The 17589-nt window shown below is 51.8% G+C and overlaps 3 protein-coding genes across 3 annotated transcripts in view; 2 read left to right on the top strand and 1 right to left on the bottom strand.

Moving 5' to 3' along the window:
• EAH_00012610 (hypothetical protein, conserved) overlaps positions 1 to 1725 on the bottom strand; it is a gene marked incomplete at both ends in the record, with an annotated part of 16277 nt that extends 14552 nt beyond the window's left edge. The window contains 3 exons of the mRNA XM_013394625.1: positions 880 to 954; positions 1163 to 1288; positions 1699 to 1725. Coding sequence (XP_013250079.1) covers positions 880 to 954; positions 1163 to 1288; positions 1699 to 1725 — 228 coding nt within the window. The remainder of the gene's footprint in view (positions 1 to 879; positions 955 to 1162; positions 1289 to 1698) is intronic.
• Positions 1726 to 2394: 669 nt separating this feature from the next.
• Positions 2395 to 5909, top strand: EAH_00012600 (hypothetical protein, conserved; the record flags this gene model as incomplete). Its single annotated transcript, XM_013394624.1, has 2 exons — positions 2395 to 4818; positions 5073 to 5909. 2 exons carry the CDS (start codon positions 2395 to 2397, stop codon positions 5907 to 5909), a joined length of 3261 nt encoding a protein of 1086 aa, XP_013250078.1.
• Positions 5910 to 7412: 1503 nt separating this feature from the next.
• On the top strand, positions 7413 to 9098 carry EAH_00012590 (hypothetical protein, conserved; the record flags this gene model as incomplete). Its single annotated transcript, XM_013394623.1, has 1 exon — positions 7413 to 9098. One exon carries the CDS (start codon positions 7413 to 7415, stop codon positions 9096 to 9098), a length of 1686 nt encoding a protein of 561 aa, XP_013250077.1.
• Positions 9099 to 17589: the final 8491 nt, after the last annotated feature.

Raw genomic sequence — 17589 nt, 5'->3', positions numbered from 1 at the left:
GGAGATCCCCGGGGGGCCCCTTAAAAGAAAAGACAAACCCTAAACCCTGCTGCTCTACAGGAAGAAGGGTGATGCCTGGCGTCTGCTGCAGCAACAGCTGCAGCAACAACAGCAGCAGCAGCAGCTGTTGCTGCTGCTGCAGCACGGCCTGCTTGCCGCTAAACCCTAAACCCTAAACCCTAAATCAGCACGCCTAAGTCCTGAGTTGCCGCGCTCTGCTGCTCGCTCCTGCTGCTGCTACTGGCATCACTACTGCTGCTGCTGCTGCTGCTGCTTACTTGCTGCTGCTGCTGCTGCTTACTTGCTGCTGCTGCTGCTGCTACTGTTAGTACAGATACAGGGCTTATGAATTCCTGTGTTGCTGCGAGTTGAGGTGTACGTACACCTAGAGAGCAAAGCAAGAAGACAAACCTTACGAAGAGGCTTGATGGTGGCTGCCTCGGGGGCTAGCCAGCTCGCTCCTCTTCAGCTAGCTAGCTAGCTAGGGTTTAGGGTTTAGGGTTTAGAGTTGGAGGTTAGAAGGCAGCGAGATACGCAACCCAGCTAGCCACAAGCACTAAACCCCAAGGAAGCATCAGCAAGCTAGCTAGCTACTCAGCTAGCTAGTTGCCTAGCTAGCTAGCTAGTGCAGCTAGCTAGATAGCTAGCTAAGCGGTACGGGAACTGGGTAGCTAGCCAGCACGACAGCTAGCTAGCTAGTACGACGGCTAGCTATCCATCACACACGAAAGCTAGCTAGCTAGCTGGCTAGCTAGCTAGCTATCTCGCCAGCTCGTAGAAGAGCCTGCTAGCTAGTTAGCTAGCTGCCTAGCTAGCTGGCTGGCTAGCTGAAGAAGAGGGTTTGTTGTTAGAAAAAAAACGAGTATACATATCTCTCACATGCTCTGCAAAGTAAGGGTCTGGAGAGGCCTCCTTCAGGGAGAAGTCCACTGGAACGCCTTTCAAGCAATCCACCTGCAGCAAACCCTAAACCCTAAACCCTAAACCCTAAACCCTAAGGAAGAAGCTACCACGCCAACCCTCAAACCCTAAACCCTAAACCCTAAACCCTCTACCCAGAAAAAGAGACTCCTGATGGTTTCAACTTGGTACGAAACTGCGCCAGCCCTCTAAGGAGAAGCTCTTAGGGTTTAGGGTTTAGGGTTTAGGGTTTAGGGTTTACGTGGAGAAAAGATATTGTCTGAGTGGCAGCAGCAAGAGCTTCAGGAAGAGACAAAGGAGTGTCTGAGGGTTTGGGTCCCTTTCTTAGAGTAGAAGTCATTTCATAAACCCTGAAGGTGCTTGGAAGCTGCGCACAAACCCTAAACCCTAAACCCTAAACCCTCGCTCCTCCCATAGACAAGCCACAACACCCAGAAAGAAGCAGCAGCCCGCTGCAGCAAACACTTGCTGCAGTCAAAGCTGAAGCAGCCACCTCAAACACCTCCTATAGACCCACCTGCTGCTCCCCCAGCAAACAGCAGCAGCTGCTGCTGCTGCTGCTGATGCAAGCGCAGGAGCAGCAGCAGCAGCAGCGACAACAGGACCAATAGCGGCAGCCGCAACAGCGGCAGCAGCACCAGCAACAGCAGCAGCAGCAAGGGCAGTACCAACAGCAGCAGCAACCGAAACAGCAACGACAGCAACAGCAGCAGCAACAGCAGCAACAGCAACAGCAACAGCAGCAGCAGCAATAGGAAGACCACCAGCGGGTCTCACCGGGATGCGCCGGAAGACAGACGTCATTATGGTTCAGAAGGCGTAATAAGCTGCTGCGGCGCTGCCTCGATTTTCTGTTGCTGCTGCTGCTGCTGCTGTTGCTGCTGCTGCTGCTGCTGCTGTTGCTGCTGCTATTGCTAAACGAACTCGCTTATAGATTCTGTTGTTGCTATCAACAGCAACAAAGCGACAGAGGAGAGATAAATATACACCTAAAAAAAGAAATTTAAAACTTCTTCGAGGCTGCTCCCATGCAGCAGCAGCAGCAGCAGCAGCAACCACTGCTGCTGCTGCTGCTGCTGCTGCTGCTGCTGCATGCGGTGCCCAGGCGGTTTGCTAACCTTGTTGAGTGTCTGCAATTAAATTCGGCTCTTTCATACCTTTTTATTTCTATTTAATTGAATAGGCGATTTTTATATAGGTGCACAGCCGAAACCCTAAACCCTAAACCCTAAACCCTAATGCGGCGAGCCAGGTCTCTATGCACGACCACTGGGGCTGGGGTTTTGCTGCTGCGCTGCTGCTCAGTAGTTAGCAGCAAATCGCTTAAACCCTCCGAGGGTTTAGGGTTTTGATTTACTCAACCGAGGGTTTAGGGTTTAGGGTTTCAGCAAGAAGCCCTATCTATCTTAACCCCCCTGGTGGTTAGCGGTGGTTTAGGGTTTAGGGTTTAGGGTTTAGGGTTTGCCGCCGGTAATGTGGCTACCAAGAAGGCCTGCAGCCAGTCTGTCTCGCTATACGCGTCTTAGGTCGCTAGGAAAGAAGCAGCAGCAGCAGCTGCAGCAGCTGCAGCCGCTACAGCAGCCAGAGAGGCACCAGCGGCAGCAGCAGCAGCAGCAGCTGATTTGTCTGCAGCCTGTAGAGAGGAAGGGGCATTTGAAGTGCCGCTGCGTGGCTGCTGCTGCTGCTGCAGCTGCTGCTGCTGCTGCTGCAAAGGCCAACGAAGACACGAGGAGTGCCGGCAGCAGCAGCAGCAGCAGCAGCAGCTGCAGCAGCAGTAGGAGCTTGCGGCAGTTTATCTTGCCGCGTGCCGCGTGGGGTTGCAGCGGCTATCTTCTCAGGGCCATCGCTGCAAGGGGGCCCCCTTCTTTTTCGTTAGGGGGGCGTTTGTCTCCCTTCAGCAGCAGCAGCAGCAGCAGCAGCAGCTGCTGCAGCAGACACAGCCAGGGGCTGAGGGGGGCCCCAGCTAAGTGTTTGCAGCCTGCAGCAGCTGCACCTAATAACCCTTTCTTATCGTCTGGGGGCCCCGTAAAGGAGGGCAGCCGCGGCGCATGCAGCGTAGCAGGGGGCCCCCCGCTTGCTGCTGCTGCTGCTGCTGCAGCAGCAGCAGCTGCAGCAGGGGCCCTACCCCCTCAGACGGGGGCCCCTACTAATAGCCAGGGGCCCCCTCCATCTCCACAGTGTAGAGGCAGCGGGGGCCCCCAGGCAGCAGACGGTGCACCTGAGATATCTTCTTTTTGCAATTCGCAGGGGCTTCGTATTCAGGTGTACAGGTGGCGCCACGACAAAAGACAGCAGCAGCAGCAGCAGCAGCAGCAGCAGCAGCAGCAGGAAGAAGAGCAGCTGGAAGGAACAGGGAAAGGACAGCAAGGCGGAGGGGGGGCCCCTAGAAGGGGCCTCTGGGGGCCCCCTAATGAAGATAGACGAGTAAAGGGGGTTGTGCTGCTGGTGCATGGGCTCGGCGAGCACTGCTGCAGCCATTTCTTTCACAAACCTCCAGCTGCTGCTGCTGCTGCTGCTGCAGCAGCAGCAGCTGCAGCAGCAGCAGGTGCTGCTGCTTCAGATGCTACAGCAGCAGGCGCTGCAGCAGCGGAGTTTCAGGCATTTGCTTCTGCAGCAGGAGTAGCACTAGGAACTAACGGCGCACAACCAACAGCAGCAGCAACAGCAGCAGCAGCAGCACCAGCAGATCGAACGACGAGTCCGGGTCCCTTCTCTTCCTGCAATTTACCATCAGGATGCCCAGCAACAGCAGCAGGAGCAGCAGCAGCAGCAGCAGGATCAGCATGCGCATCATCAACAGGATCATCAACAGGAGCAGGAGGAGAAGGAGCATCAGCAGGAGCAGCAGCAGGAGGAGCAGCAGCAGGAGGAGCAGCAGCAGGAGGAGCAGCAGCAGACTGGCTGCGGGCTACCTATGATGGCAGCTGGGTAGAGGGCCTCAATCTGCTAGGCTTTGATGTTGTGGGGTTTGATTTGCAGGGACACGGGCGGTCGCAGGGCTGGCGAATGAAGAGGTGCGTTGTTAGGGCATTAGACGACTTTGCTGCTGACCTGCTGCTGCTGCTGCGAATCCTAAAAGCTGAATACAAACAGCAGCACCAGCAACAGCACCAGCAGCAGCACCAGCAGCAACGGGAGGTACAGCAACAACAACGGCAGCAGAAGGCAAATCGAAAAATGATAAACTTACAGCAGCAGCAGCAGCAGCAACAGCAGCAGCAGCAAGAGCAGCAGCAACAACAGCAGCAGCGATGCCTTGCCACTACGCAAATGAATTTGAGCGGGGACAGCATGCAGAGCAGAGAAGACGATCCCCAAGGAGACGATCCCCAGGGAGACGATCCCGGTGCAGACGATCCCGATCCCGGCAGTGAGTCGTCTAACCACAAGAAGCAGCAGCACTCAGCTCCTGCTGCTGGCTCTCCCGCTGCTGCTGCTGCTGCTGCTAGCCCCCCTATGTTTCTGGTTGGGCTCTCTCTTGGGGGTTGGGTGGCCTTGAGGGCTGTGCAGCTGGCAGCAGCACAACGGCGCAACAGTGCTGCTGCTGCTGCTGCTGCTGCTGCTGCAGCAGACCCCACAGCAGCAGCAGAAGCAGCTGCAGCAGACTTTGCTTCTAACCACCTATGCAAGGAGAATCAGCGGCAGTTGACTCTATGGAATACACAAGAGGCAGCAGAAACAGCAGCAGCATCAGCAGCAGCAACAGATACAGACACAGCAGCAGCAACTGCTGCTGCCGCTGCTGAAGATGCCTTGGGCCTGCAGGGTCTCGTGCTGCTGTCTCCAATGCTGCAGCTCTCTCGTAGGCGGCACCTGCAGCGCGTGCCGCTGCTGCAGTATGCTGCTGCTGTTGTTGCTGCACTGAGGCCCCACGCAGCCATCATACCACCCAGAACTGTGAGCAGGGGGACTTTTGCTGTTGCTGCTGCTGCTGCTGCTGCACTTGCCGCAGCTGCTCCTGTGATTTTTGTTGCTTATGCTGCTTCTACTGCTTGAGTTGTGTTCGTTGCTGCTGCTGCTGCAGTTGTTTCTGCTTTTGCTGCTGTTTCTTCTGTAGTTGTTGCATCTGTTGCTGGTGTTGCTCAAGCCCTGGTGCTGCTGCAGCATCACCTACTGCTGTTGCTGTTGCTGCTGCTGCTGCTGCGCTGCAGAGCCGGAGACGACATCCTCATCTGCATGCATACTTTCAAGCTGACCCCTTAACTTTTAAAGGCGGCGTCCCTTTGGGGCTGGGCGTCCCTTTGATTTGGCAGATGGAGACAGCAACAGAGAGGCCGGAGCTGCTGCTGCTGCAGCAGCAAGATGCTGCTGCTGTGCTGCTGATTCATACACTGCAAGACCCCCTTTGTGATGTAGGCGGCACCATCAGCTGCTTCTCTCGCCTCGTAGGGGTACCAGATAGGCAGCTACTAGCCATTGAAGGGCCTCCTGCTGCTGCTGCTGCTCCTGCTGCTCCTGCTGCTGGGGCGGCTGCGGATTATGGTGAAGACGGCGAGCAGGGAGAGGCCCTCAGCAGCAACAGCAGCAGCAGCAGCAGCAGCAGAAGCAGCAGCCTGCAGGAGCAGCTGCACCCCAAACTGCATGCGTTATACCCTGAGTATAACTTCCAGATCCTCGCTACTGGAGCAGCAGCTCCTGCTGCCTGCGAACACCAGCAGCAGCAGCAGCAGCAGCAGCAGGATGAGGAGGCGCTGCGTACTGGCGTAGCTGCGTATGAAGAGTGCATGCAGGCGCATGGGGGCCCCACAGCTGCAGCACCGCAAGTGTTTCTGTTTAGGGGGATCGACGTCTTACACGACCTACCCAACGAGCCGGGGCAGCATCTTCTCTTCCGTCTCCTCTCCTCCTGGATTAACAGCCGCTGCCCCCAGCAGCAGCAGCAGCAGCCGCAGCAGCAGCAGCAGCAGCAGCAGCAGCAGCCGCAGCAGAGGCAACAGCAGCAAAAGAAGAAGAAGCAAAAACAGCACCAGCAAAAACAGCAGCAGTAGCGGCTAAAGATGCCGCAGCAGCAACTACAACAGGTGCAGCAGCAGTACCAGCATCAGCAGCAGCAGCACCAGCAGTAGCAGTAAGATGGGCAGCAACACAGCAGCAAGCAGAGTTACGGGGGCGCCCAGCTGTCTCCCTCTGTCTCTTTTCGTTTCTTTCAAGGCGAAGGCGTCTCCTCAGCATTTATCAGAAAGAGGCCTTGTCTAGGGATTAGAGCAGTTTAGGGTTTCGGGGGTTCTACGATTTTGGGGACTTTAGGGTTTAGGGCTTAGGGTTTAGGGTTTAGGGTTTAGGGTTTAGGGGAGGAAGGCAGCCGCCGTTATTTCTCTCAAGCAACTTGAGCCTTTTTTTTGTTGGCGGGACTGCCACCAGAAGCTCCTAGCAAGCTAGCGGGTACAGCTAGCTGTAGCTAGCTAGGGCTGGCTAGAGCTAGCTGTGTCGTGCTCGAGCTAGTTAGAGCTATCTAGAGCTAGCTGTATCGAGCGGTGGCTAACTGTAGCTAGCTGGCGCTAGCCGGGGGTGCATCTCCATAGCGAGCTGGTAGTAGCTATGGCTAGCTGCGGCTAGCTGTTACTAGCTGCTGCTAGCTGCTGCTCGCTGTTACTAGTTCGTATGCAACGAAGAACTAGAGCTGGTTGATTTGCGTTGCTGGGGAGACATGTTTCTGGTGTATATGCACCTTAGAGGTTCGGGCATGTGCAAGGGTTTAGGGTTTAGGGTTTATAGTCTAGGGTTTAGGGTTTGGGGTTTAGGGTTTAGGGTTAAGCGAACAGGGTTCAGGGTTGGGGGCCTGGAGCGCCTGCGAGCGCGCAGGTGTGCAGGGCACGAATAAGCTTGTGTGTAGTTTAAGGGTTTAGGGTTTAGGGTTTAGGGTTTAGGGATGTGTGTCTTTTTGATTATTTTTAATTATAACAGCCTGAAAACAATGAAAAAAACTAATTAATAAAACAGCAAAGAGTGCGGTGGTGAGGCGAGAGACGCTGAGGCACCAGGACGAGCGCCGCACGGGGATCCGATCCCCGGATCATATCGTGGGATCGGATCCCAGAGCATGCAGAGGCGTGGGGCAGTCCATTTGATTGGTGAATAAAGATTTTTTGTTTTTTAAAATCAGAGTAATAAAATAACTAACAGGTACACGAGAGAAGGAGCAGCACCACAGACGGAGGACTGCTTATGCTGCTAGCATTGCTGCTGCTGCTGCGGTTCTGCCCGTGCTGTTGCTGCTGCGGCGGCTGCAGTATCTCTCGTCTTCCTGCTGCTCTCCGTCGAAGTTTCGGCGGTGTATGAAAAGGTTTAGGGTCTAGGGTTTAGGGTTTAGGGTTTAGGGTTTGGTGGTGAAAGTCCTTGACCCTAAACTGGAGCAACTGTCGCGGTCTATCTGCTGCTACGATAACCGCCGCTCCCGCTGCTGCAGCTGCTGCTGCTGCTGCTGCTGTTGCTACGTTTAGCAGGTACCTATACACCTCATTTCTTTTGTTTTTTAGTTGTTTTGAGATTCAATGGAAGAAACTTCGTGGTCGTATGACTGCGTAAATACAGAGACGGTCGGGGGGCCCCTAGCAACAACAGTCTCATCAGTTGCTTCAACAAATGCTTCTTACGAAGAGGCAGGGGGGCCCCCCTCCTCTATGTGGAGCCCCTGGAGCGACAGCGAAGTGCCTTGCGAGTTATATACCTTCTCAGGCGAAGACCAGGGTCGTATACATCACCTTTGTCTTACATCATCGGAGGAGGAGCAGCAGCAGCAGCTGCTGCAGCAACAGCAGGAGCACCAGCAGCAACTGGATGCAGAACGCATGCACCTCAAACAACAGCAAAATCAGCAGCAACGGGGGGCAGGAGAAGGTTTGATATTTCTTAAGGGGCGATCACTAGGGCTTGCGCTGGCTATTTTAGGAACGTTTATACTTGCTGCTGCAGCACTTGGTATACAGCAGCACCGCCTAAGGGATATGCGGGGGCCCCCTACGCAGCAGCAGGGGCCCCTACCATCCTTAGGAGGGGCTGCTCAATCACCGTATAAGGGGCCCCCCTTACGGCATGGTGAAACTCCTTTATCTATTGTCAATCCTTCTGAAGCAAAAGAGCCTCTTAATGCAGATAAAGAAGAGCAGCAAGAGCAGCAGCTGCAGCGCCTTCTCGCTAGCCTTGCGTCCTTTAGAAGAGCTTGGAGTGAGGCCCCCGCGGATGCACACGCCATCCTTCCTTCTGCAACCATAGAGGAAGGGGCCCCCCAAGACCCATTGGGGCCCTTTGGAGTGTACATACAGGCCCTTATTGAAGAGCAGCAAAGCCTTAGCGCTCTCAAAGACACCAGCAGCAGCAGCAGCAGCAGGAGGAGGGCGTACATGATGAAGCAGTGTGGAGACCTCTTAGATGCACTTACAGCTCGTCTTAAGTCTCTAACGCAGTTAAACTGCATGCAGAATGATACCCCTAAGGTGTCTCTACCTTCAGAAGAGGCATTGTTAGCTCAAACAGATGACTTAGTAGATTTCTCCTCCTTCGTAGAACTCCTCAAGGCCCCCCCAGCCTCAGGCCTAGGGGCCCCCAGCCCGGTGCCGACGGATAACATAGGGGCCCCCCCTGTAGGGGGCGTGCCTCGTGTTCTGGCTGGAGTACTAGCTAGAGGTATACAGCTGCTGCAGCTGCAGGTGGAAGGAGATGAAGCAGTACGAAAAGCTCTTGCTGCAGCGCTTCAAGAACCAGAAGCAGCAGCAGCTGAAGATAACGAGACGGACGAGGAGACAGTTAAATCTACTCCTGAGGTAGAGAAGCAGCAAGACAAGAAATTCGCTGAAGAGCTTAATACTGAGACGCTGGCGGTTGTGCTGAAGCTGCTGGAGGAGCGGAAGACCCCGAAGTCAGCGAGAGATTTATGCGGTACTGGTGCTGCTGCTGCTGCTGTAGAGACAGCAGCAGCAAACTGGAACGTCAAGGGACTGCTCGATTTGTACATGGGTCTGTGGGCGATGCAGCTGCAACGAGCAGCAGATTTCTCTCGAGCCCTCGAACGGGTGGAGACAGTAGCAAAGGGCAGCAGCAAAGGCAGCGGCAACAGCACCGGAAGCAGTAGCAGTAGCAGCAGCAGCAGCAGCAGCAGCAGCAGCGGTAGCAACAGCAGCAGCAGCAGCAGCGGTCGCCTTACCGATGCTAGCTGGTACATAGCATCAGCGCTGCTCTAGGTGTCTCCTTGTGGGCCTCAGGAAGGTGTCTCCTTGTTCCGTCTCCACTCAGCTCTTGTCTATACACTTCAAGTATAGGGGATACGCAGCTGGATCGCTAGCTGTCTCCTCTTCAGCTACAGATGAAGCTCAACTGCAGTTTAAGTTTGTTTTCTAGTATTCGTTCATGCATACATTTAGATGGTGCCGGCAGCATACGTGCACTGCTGCCCTTAAGCAAAGCCCGCCCCCTATCATTTTTCAATCATCTCTAAGCCTGGGCGGCCTCTTCCCTGCCTATGCTGCTGGAGGGAAGCCCTATAGATCTCTGCATCGGCAGACGCAGTGTTATTGCTTGAGCTGTCTCTTCGTTTTTTTCCTGTTCGCATTTCCCGTGCTGTACGCATGCATGCATGAGGCCCCGGTGCTGATTGCCAGCGCTTGAGGGTGGAGTCGTAGACGCGAGGTGTACGTACACCAGGTGCGAAGCGGGTTGTCTGTACAGTTCTGTGTCTCCCTCTATCCTCTTTAAAAAATGCAGACTTTTATTGTCTTTCATGATATTTGCAGCAATCTCTTTTCTTGCTTCATGTGCCTTTCTTTGTTTTAAGCAGGGAAAGTAATAGTGTTGATTAGGCTGCAAAGAGAGCCGGCAAATGAATGTTCTTCTTCTCTGTTTGTATCTCCTTTGCTAGCCAGGAACCTGTACGTACACCCGAAGGAGCAATCGGGATTCTTTGCTTACATTTGCAGTTCTTTGTTGTTGTATTGGTTGTTTGCTGAGACACACAGAGAGGGGGGACCAGCTGGATTTCTTCTTTGTCTTTCTTCTTTCTTGCATGCAGCCTAATAAAGGCTAATGGGGAAGTATACCATTACTTAAGAACCCCTTCATCGCCTTGAGATGTTCCTACCCCTTCATATGCATCTCATATTACTATGAACGCATATTGCTTATCAGGAACAAACCGCTGAGCTTTCTAGAAGAGTTTGAAGCTATCCTTCCAAGGTGCTTCTTAACAATTGTCTACACTGTCCGTGCATGCAGCAACGGGGGTGTGTGTTATTTTTGCTTGCATATGGGGCTGTATTGCTAGTTGCAGCAACATCTGCTTTAATTAATTCCAGCCAAACTCCTCTCACCCATCCTTGGGCCTTTAGGGGTAGCGGCTCTCAGCCTAGTGCCTAGTTACTAAAGGAAAGGTTATCAGCTGCTTTGAGGGAATTTCTTATTTATAGTATTTTGACTTTGTTTCGGTTTTATTGCAGCTCGTTAAGGACTCCAATTACACAGAGGTGTAAGCACTACTAAAGAAATAAAACAAGAGAAAACAGCCCTTAGAGCGCCGCCATTAAGAGCTGGCTAAGTTCAAAATCTTAGAAAGCGTTGACAACCACGAAAATACCTTTAAATAATTTTAGCTGTAGGCGCTACACACAAAAATAGCTTTAATAGGGGCACTAAGATGGCTCGAAAACATGAAAATGAGAATAAACGAAAAAAAAAAAGATTAAGTCATGATGGTATTCATTCTGCATGTACAGAGGAAAGCATAGTATTTTCTCATTTTGTCCTCCTCTTAAGAAAGAGAAAGCCAACACTAACTCTCCTTTATAGTAGTTTGTTTATGTTTATTATGTGTTTAGGCCTCTGAGATTTATTCGCTTTTGTTGTACTTGTGGCATCTCAGGTGGTGCTTTTTACGGTGAAGACATTTTGTTAAGGGTGGGGATGGTATATCAATTGTTTAGAGCAAGCTATTCAGAAGAAATGAACCTTTTGAGCTATTAGAACATAACCCCTTTGTAGTTCTGCTCTATATTTTGAACTAAGCAATTCACTGTCGGCCCGAAGGTTGAGAAGTGTGGTGCTGCAACGCATTAATTGCTATTAGACATATACTTACTTGCTTAAATAATGTAGCTTTCGTTGCAAACATGCATTATTTTAACAACTATTCATGTACAAATTGCGTTCCCCCCTCGAGACCTGGCCTGTCTATTCCAGTGCCCCCTGCCTGTGCCTCTATATCATGGCAGTTGCGGTGGATTTGCAGCGAACTCAGCGTCTATAAACTTTGATTTAAACCCCAATTTCTGCACAGAAGGATATATATTCCTAGGAAGCTGCGAATTTAGTTTAGGGGGAGTGTCTGTGGCTGTGCTCAAGAGCTATTCTTAATGGTGCAGTCTAGCAGAGCTGCATGGGTTGCTGGCCAGGAAAAAAATGCGTTGTCTGCATATCATTTCATTTTCAAGTTTTGTTCAATTGATTATTGCCCTAGTTGCTCCATTTCTACTGTTTGCTCTTCCAGACCCCCGCCATACAATACGCGCTCCTCTATTACCCAGGCACCGATCGTCAACCCCTCATCCTGTGAGACGCCCAAACGTTTGTGAAATACCATCCCTTGATATGTTTTTTATACTAATTAACGTGTTAATCATCAAAAAGTTCTTTTTGAGGCATTTAGAGCTCCGTTTTGTCTGCTGTTGTCACCTCTTGATTTGCAATACCATCACCACCAGCGTAGCGTATTCAACTTTTAACGAGAGATCTGGAAATACCATTCAGATGTCTGTATCCTGGCTTAATAAAAATTAATTTTAAAATAAAATAACATGAATGATGTAAGTTTTACACCCAATTGCGGTGCGTGCTTGTATGTTGGAGCAGTACCACTGAACTTGCTCCTGGCTGGTCCTGGCTGGTTTATTAGGCCTTGCTGTATCTTCTGGGGGGAAACAGACTCTTAGCGTGTATAATCGAGCAGCTTTAACGGGCTCAATTTGTCTTCGTGGGTCACCTTGGCAGTGAGAAAAGGCGTGAACACACTCTAACCTCAGTTTTGCCTAGTCTGCTTACCTCTGAACTTGTAAGCAGTCGTGTCTGGGTTCGAGCACCACCATCTGTAAGCATGTGGGTGAGCCGGTGGCGAGAGTTAATAAAAACCAAAGGGTGCGAGAGTGCTTCGGGTTGATTTGCGATAGTGCGAGACTGTTGTTTGGCGCAGGAAACGCGAGACAGGGATCTGACTTCGGAACGTGAATGATCAGTTCCTTCGACACTACGTGGGTTAGCGAAAACTAAGGCTTAGACTCAGACGAAGTGAAGCATGCCTTGCTAATAGAAGAAACTTGCGTTCTTTTAATCAAGGATGTTTGCTAACTCTAAAATCTCGAGAAGAAACGGCGGTCTGTTGCACGAATCTGCTCCTGCATGTGTGAGCTTGTTTCGTACACAACTCAGGATATTCGAACGAGATGGCTGTTGACTGGACCCTTCAATCATGCTGCTCACGAGGTCAATGGATAACTTTGTCGGTGATCGGTGGCTGGGCAATCGTGGCTTTAGCATTATGGCACTGTAGGATCTGCGGCAAGCACATTTTGCTCCAGTTTAAATTGCTCACCACCTTCCTTCACGAATTCTCCCATGCCTCCGCTGCGTGGATAACGGGGGGCAAAGTAAAGGGAATCGGTGAGTTGTCAAAATTTCCCTGGTTCGATTGCTTAATGTCAACCCTCTGTGAGCTTGGCAGCTCTCCCCATTAACAAAGTCCTTTTGCTGGGGGAACGGGGGAGGCAGCATCTGAACAATCAAAAATTCAGTTGTCCGCAGTAATTGGTAGAATGCGCCGCTCGGTAGTACAAATTAGGGAATCCCAACCACTCGCTATTGTGTATGGTTGCGTTCCTTATTAGCTTTGTCTGCTTGCACGCAGAGGTCTACACAAATGAAGGGGGAGTGACGCGCACTGTGGGAGGGATTCGGTGGATCATCCTGCCCGCTGGATATATTGGAAGCTGCTTTTGGGGGTTAGTGTTTACGCTTCTCGCAAGTATCAACATCTGGACTCTGCGAGTAGGCGCTGGCCTCCTGTGTCTCATGATGCTTGTTGTCCTTTTGTTTTTCGCTAGGAACTGGACAGTAGGCATTGTGTGCGTGGTCTTTATTATTGAAATAATCATTGTGTGGGTTTTCACGGAAATCTACCGCACAGTTTGGCCGCTGCGAGTCGCTATGCTGGCAATTGGAGCTATGAACAATGTCTACAGTTTCCTTGATATCTTGGATGATACAATACGCAGAAAAGAGCCAGATAGCGACGCATACAAGTGTGCCTCGATAACGCACTGCAGTAGCCGACTTTGCGGCTCCCTTTGGGCTCTTTTGGCTCTTTGTTTCATCGGCGTGGAGGTTTATCTCCTCTTGGCTATCAAGGACGTAGGCGATGAAACTTTCTAGATTGCCTCCTGCCGGTGAGGAGTGAGCGATATCGCTCTACTCATGCGGCGTGGCAGCTGTTTTTCTGGCAGCAGCATTTGTTCAAGGGATCCAGGGTTTAACCCGGAATTGTTTGAATTGGAGCAAACTAGCCAGCCGTTGCTCTGTTGTTTTTGAACTATTCGCTCAGCAACCGAGTTTCATTGTGGGCTGGGTGTCGTATACCGGCCGCAAGAATCCTCAAAAATTTTTGTGTGTAGTCCTCCAATTGTAAGCGTGAAGGGCGTCTACACGCGAAAGCCGATAGTTGGCTATGACGCTTTGTACGTTTCCAACGGATTCTCACTCAGGTTTTTCCTACTTTTTGTTCCCCCTAGTATCCCAAGTGCAGATAGATAAATACATACACAGCAATTGTGGAGGGGAATGAGCGTTCCGTAAAAGTGCCATATACTAGTGGGAATGGGACCCTCCACTGTTTCATTCCCAAATTTAACATTACGTTGCTGCAAGGTTCTACCTGACTATCTGGCCCTTCCCCGCTTCACTAGCGAGCTCGCCTCACACGCGTCCAGGATCTCACCCTTCTTTAGTTTCTCCTCGCAAGTTACTGCTCTTTTGTAGGGAGAGGAACAGGAGAGTTCGATGACCTTCTGAATGTTTTCAGAGAATCAACATTAATGATGTGTGACATTTCCACGCGGGGAGGGAAACTACGGTGTACGCGAGTGCGTTGGCCTGAGAACGGGCAACAAAGAGCCCTACCTAACGCATGCCGAACTCCTTCGGCTCCTAGTCCTCCTGCACGCTTCGGCCACCATGTGAATCCACTAACAGTTAGTCTAACGCCTCGCCTAATGGCAAATGTCGAACGTCGTTTGTAGTAGCTACTTGCATGAAGGCCGTGCTGGCTTTGTATATTCTCGTGGTGCTGCCAGCTACGAGTGAAATTCTGCAGCTGCGGCGTCAGAGGGAAGGCTTCAAACAGCCAACTCCGACGCCGGGTCAGACCGCGGGGCTTCAGCGTAGACCAGGAAAACCGGGAAACGTCGGGTGGAAGAATACACTGTTGTGTTACAAGCCTGTTCTGCACAAGGGAGGAAATGAAGCCACTTGATTTCCAAGTTGATTTTTCTGAGTTCGTAGTCACAAGTTCTGCGCAAATCTTCGTTTGATGAATTCAGTTTTGACCGTTTGGAGTTGAATGGCGTGTGGAGGTGATTTTCTGGTCGACTGAACTCGGAGAGAGAATGAAGCGCGCATATTTTCTGAGTCTGCCCACAACAATGTAGAAGATTTCATTCCTTCTGAATGATGGTGTATCCACTCTAAAAACAACTGAGATATCCGTTCAGATCCTTTTCGGAGTCAGAAGACTCTGCAACAGGCCGGGGTTGATAGTGTTCTGCGGCTTCTCCCGCTGGCAATCTGAACACGTAAGGCCATATTCCTTTCCTGAAGGGCGCACTCTCGGTTAGCACAAGACGTGGCTACCCTTTCTACCGCCGCCTTGACCTCACCGAGGCCAGATGAAGCATGCCCGTTCACTCTGCGCAGAACTTCTGTGCGAAGTGAAGCACAAATACTCGGCGAAGTTCTCAATTCGTCTGGTACCACAAGAGCTCTCCATCCATGCTATCGCGCGTAATCCGTCGTCCGTTGTTGAGCGTGGCAAGATATTCACCGGCATAAACATTTGACGAAGAAGAACCCAGTTTGGAAAGGAGGTGAAAATTAACGCAGATAAGTGCAGTTGCAGAACAAAGTGTCTAAGCGCTAGAATGCGGGGAGAGTGTTTCAGCGGCCGCGTTGGTGATGCCTTTTTATGCCTTTAATGTACATGACTGCGCCGTTGTCCTCGACGATCCGGAGAAACCATTGAAGAACCCTGGCACTCTTCGAGTGTTTACAGCTCTTTGTTATTTATCTCAGGATCGACAATCTGTTTGAACAGTAAAGCGCCTGCCGTATAAACAGTCGTGACACTTCTTCTCACCTCACTGGACCTCGTATGGCTGACCCGGCTGAAGTATGTGATACTTCCTTTCTCTTAATCGACCCCCACTTCAAAGTAGAGGAATCCTAAGGAGCAATCTTTTACACTTTAAAGGAGCGAGCATAGGCTCAGACAAACTACCGCTTCCAGTATAGCAGTTGGAGAGCATGCCTCAGGCGCTTTTGCGTCCGCACCTCCGGCCCCCTTCGCGAATTCCTTTCTCTCCCTCCGCCCACGTATCCCCAATTGGGCACCCAGTCATACGGGGGCTTGTGCTACTTGGGGGCACGAGGTAGGGCGGATGCATTAGGCTCTCTCTAGTTGGCGCATACATGTGTTTCTACTTGCCAGCATGCGGCTACTGAAGGACAAGGAACTATTCAACGATTCTCTACGGTATTCGTGCACGCATCAACAGCGGGTTAGGGCACGCCCTCATAAGCAGTTAAGCTGCAAAAAGAGTTGCAGCAAGTAGTCCTGCACACCCTGTACGGCCCCCTAATCCCCTGACCGGTTATTAGCCCGAGGCCCTTGCGCCGCTGTGCACAGGATGCCTTGAGACTGGGGGGGAATTATGCCCTTTCTTCGAAGCTCTCACCTCCACCATTTTGACTGTCTTTGCAGCTCACGACGGCCCCCCACTAAGATGAAGGACCCTTGTTGCACCGGGTGTAGCGAGAATGCACTAACACTATAGATAGTTGTTGCACTTCTAATTGCGTACAGACTGCCTCCTAATGCCTAGTAACCGTTCATATACCCTCCCAGAGCATGCTACACTTGGTGGCGTGCGATCAGGACACGTATGCTGAGGGGCCAGGGCCGAAGGCCTCTGAAAGCAGCTTTTCCTCAGACTCTAGCATAAACTTAGAACATAGAAAGCAAATGAATAACAAAGAAGTGCAGTCGCTGCGGCAGACAAGCGACGCCGCTGTACTCGGTGTAAAGGAGAGACGTGGGGCTGTGAGCCACAGAACGGTTGCTGCGGCAGCAGCTGTTGCAGCCACCGCAGCAGCAGATTCCTCCAACTAATTGTAAAGAAATATTGTTAAGCACGTAATGCAAAAAATATAAACTCAGCTGCAGCAGGGGATGTTCAGAGTGGCAGGGGCATTATAACAACCCCCATGTCCTGCAGCAGCAGCAGCAGCTGCTGCAGCGACTACAACCGCATCAACTGTATTCCTACTAACAAGATAACCTTAATGGTGGCCAGAGTGTACTGAAAGTTAATAGTGTATTTAAAATAAAGAGGATAAAACTGCAACATTTTGATGTCTTAATGAGAGCAGCAGAGATCTCGCGTTGCTTCCTGTCGCTGCTGCAGCTTTGTATCTGGAGCAGGCACCAGCAGCAAGTGTTGCTGCTGCTACTGCTACAGCCTGTGTCCTCCGTAGGAAATATACCCCAAGGCTTCCTATGTAAACACACTAGCGGATTGCACTAATATTAGCTGTTATGTTAGGGGTCCCAGCGGGGTGTTCATTGGCTAAGGCAGCAGCAACACATGCCGTATAAGCACAGGTGGCAGCAGCAGTACAGGCTGCTGCTGCTAGGCATAGAGATCCAAAGCAAGGCTTGTAGACCAGTTTAGAGCCTTTAACCCTCTCTTTATGATCCTCTAAAGGAACGCCTAGTATCCTGCAAGTGCCTGCACAGGGGACAGCAGCAACACCTGCAGTGGGTCTGCTGCAGCCACTGCCCGGCCAAGGCATCCTGGGCTGCGCTGCAGCAGCAGCAGCTGCAGCAGCAGCAGCGGCTGCCCTCCCCAGCCCATAATTTTTGCTTATTACGTATTACCCAGGGCCCCCGTGTACTCTAGAGTATTTTGCTGCTGCAGCACGACACGAGTCTCCGTTGCTACTGGCCCCGGCAGGCCCGCCTCAGCAGCTTTTCTGTAGTCTTCAGCAGCTGCTGCGGCTGCTGCTATATCAACAAGAGCACGAACTCTTCCTCCTCATCCTGCTGTTGGCCTGGGGGGACATCAGCATCTGTAGCAGAAGCAGCAGCTGGCTCCAACGCAGCTCGGGCAGGCTGCTGCCGCTGCAGCACGGCAGCAGCCGTAGTGGGTGTTCAAGGCTGCAGCAGGGGGGCCTGATAAGGATGCCTCTTATCTTTCATGCTGCCTTGCTGCATAAAAACCCAAACTGAAGAGACAAGTTCTTCTAGTGCAGCCCCCGCGAACACCAGCTGCTGCCGCGGGACCTCACGTACCGACAGGAGGAGCAGCAGCAGCAGCGGCAGCAGCAGCAGCAGCAGCAGCAGCAGTTCAGGGGGCGTTGGATTGC

Source organism: Eimeria acervulina, genomic scaffold (genome assembly GCF_000499425.1).
Source record: "Eimeria acervulina Houghton genomic scaffold, Eah_scaff70, whole genome shotgun sequence".
NCBI classification, from domain to species: Eukaryota; Apicomplexa; class Conoidasida; order Eucoccidiorida; family Eimeriidae; genus Eimeria; species Eimeria acervulina.
The sequence above is the reverse complement of the archived record's forward strand: the minus strand, read 5'-3'. Positions and strand labels throughout refer to the sequence as shown.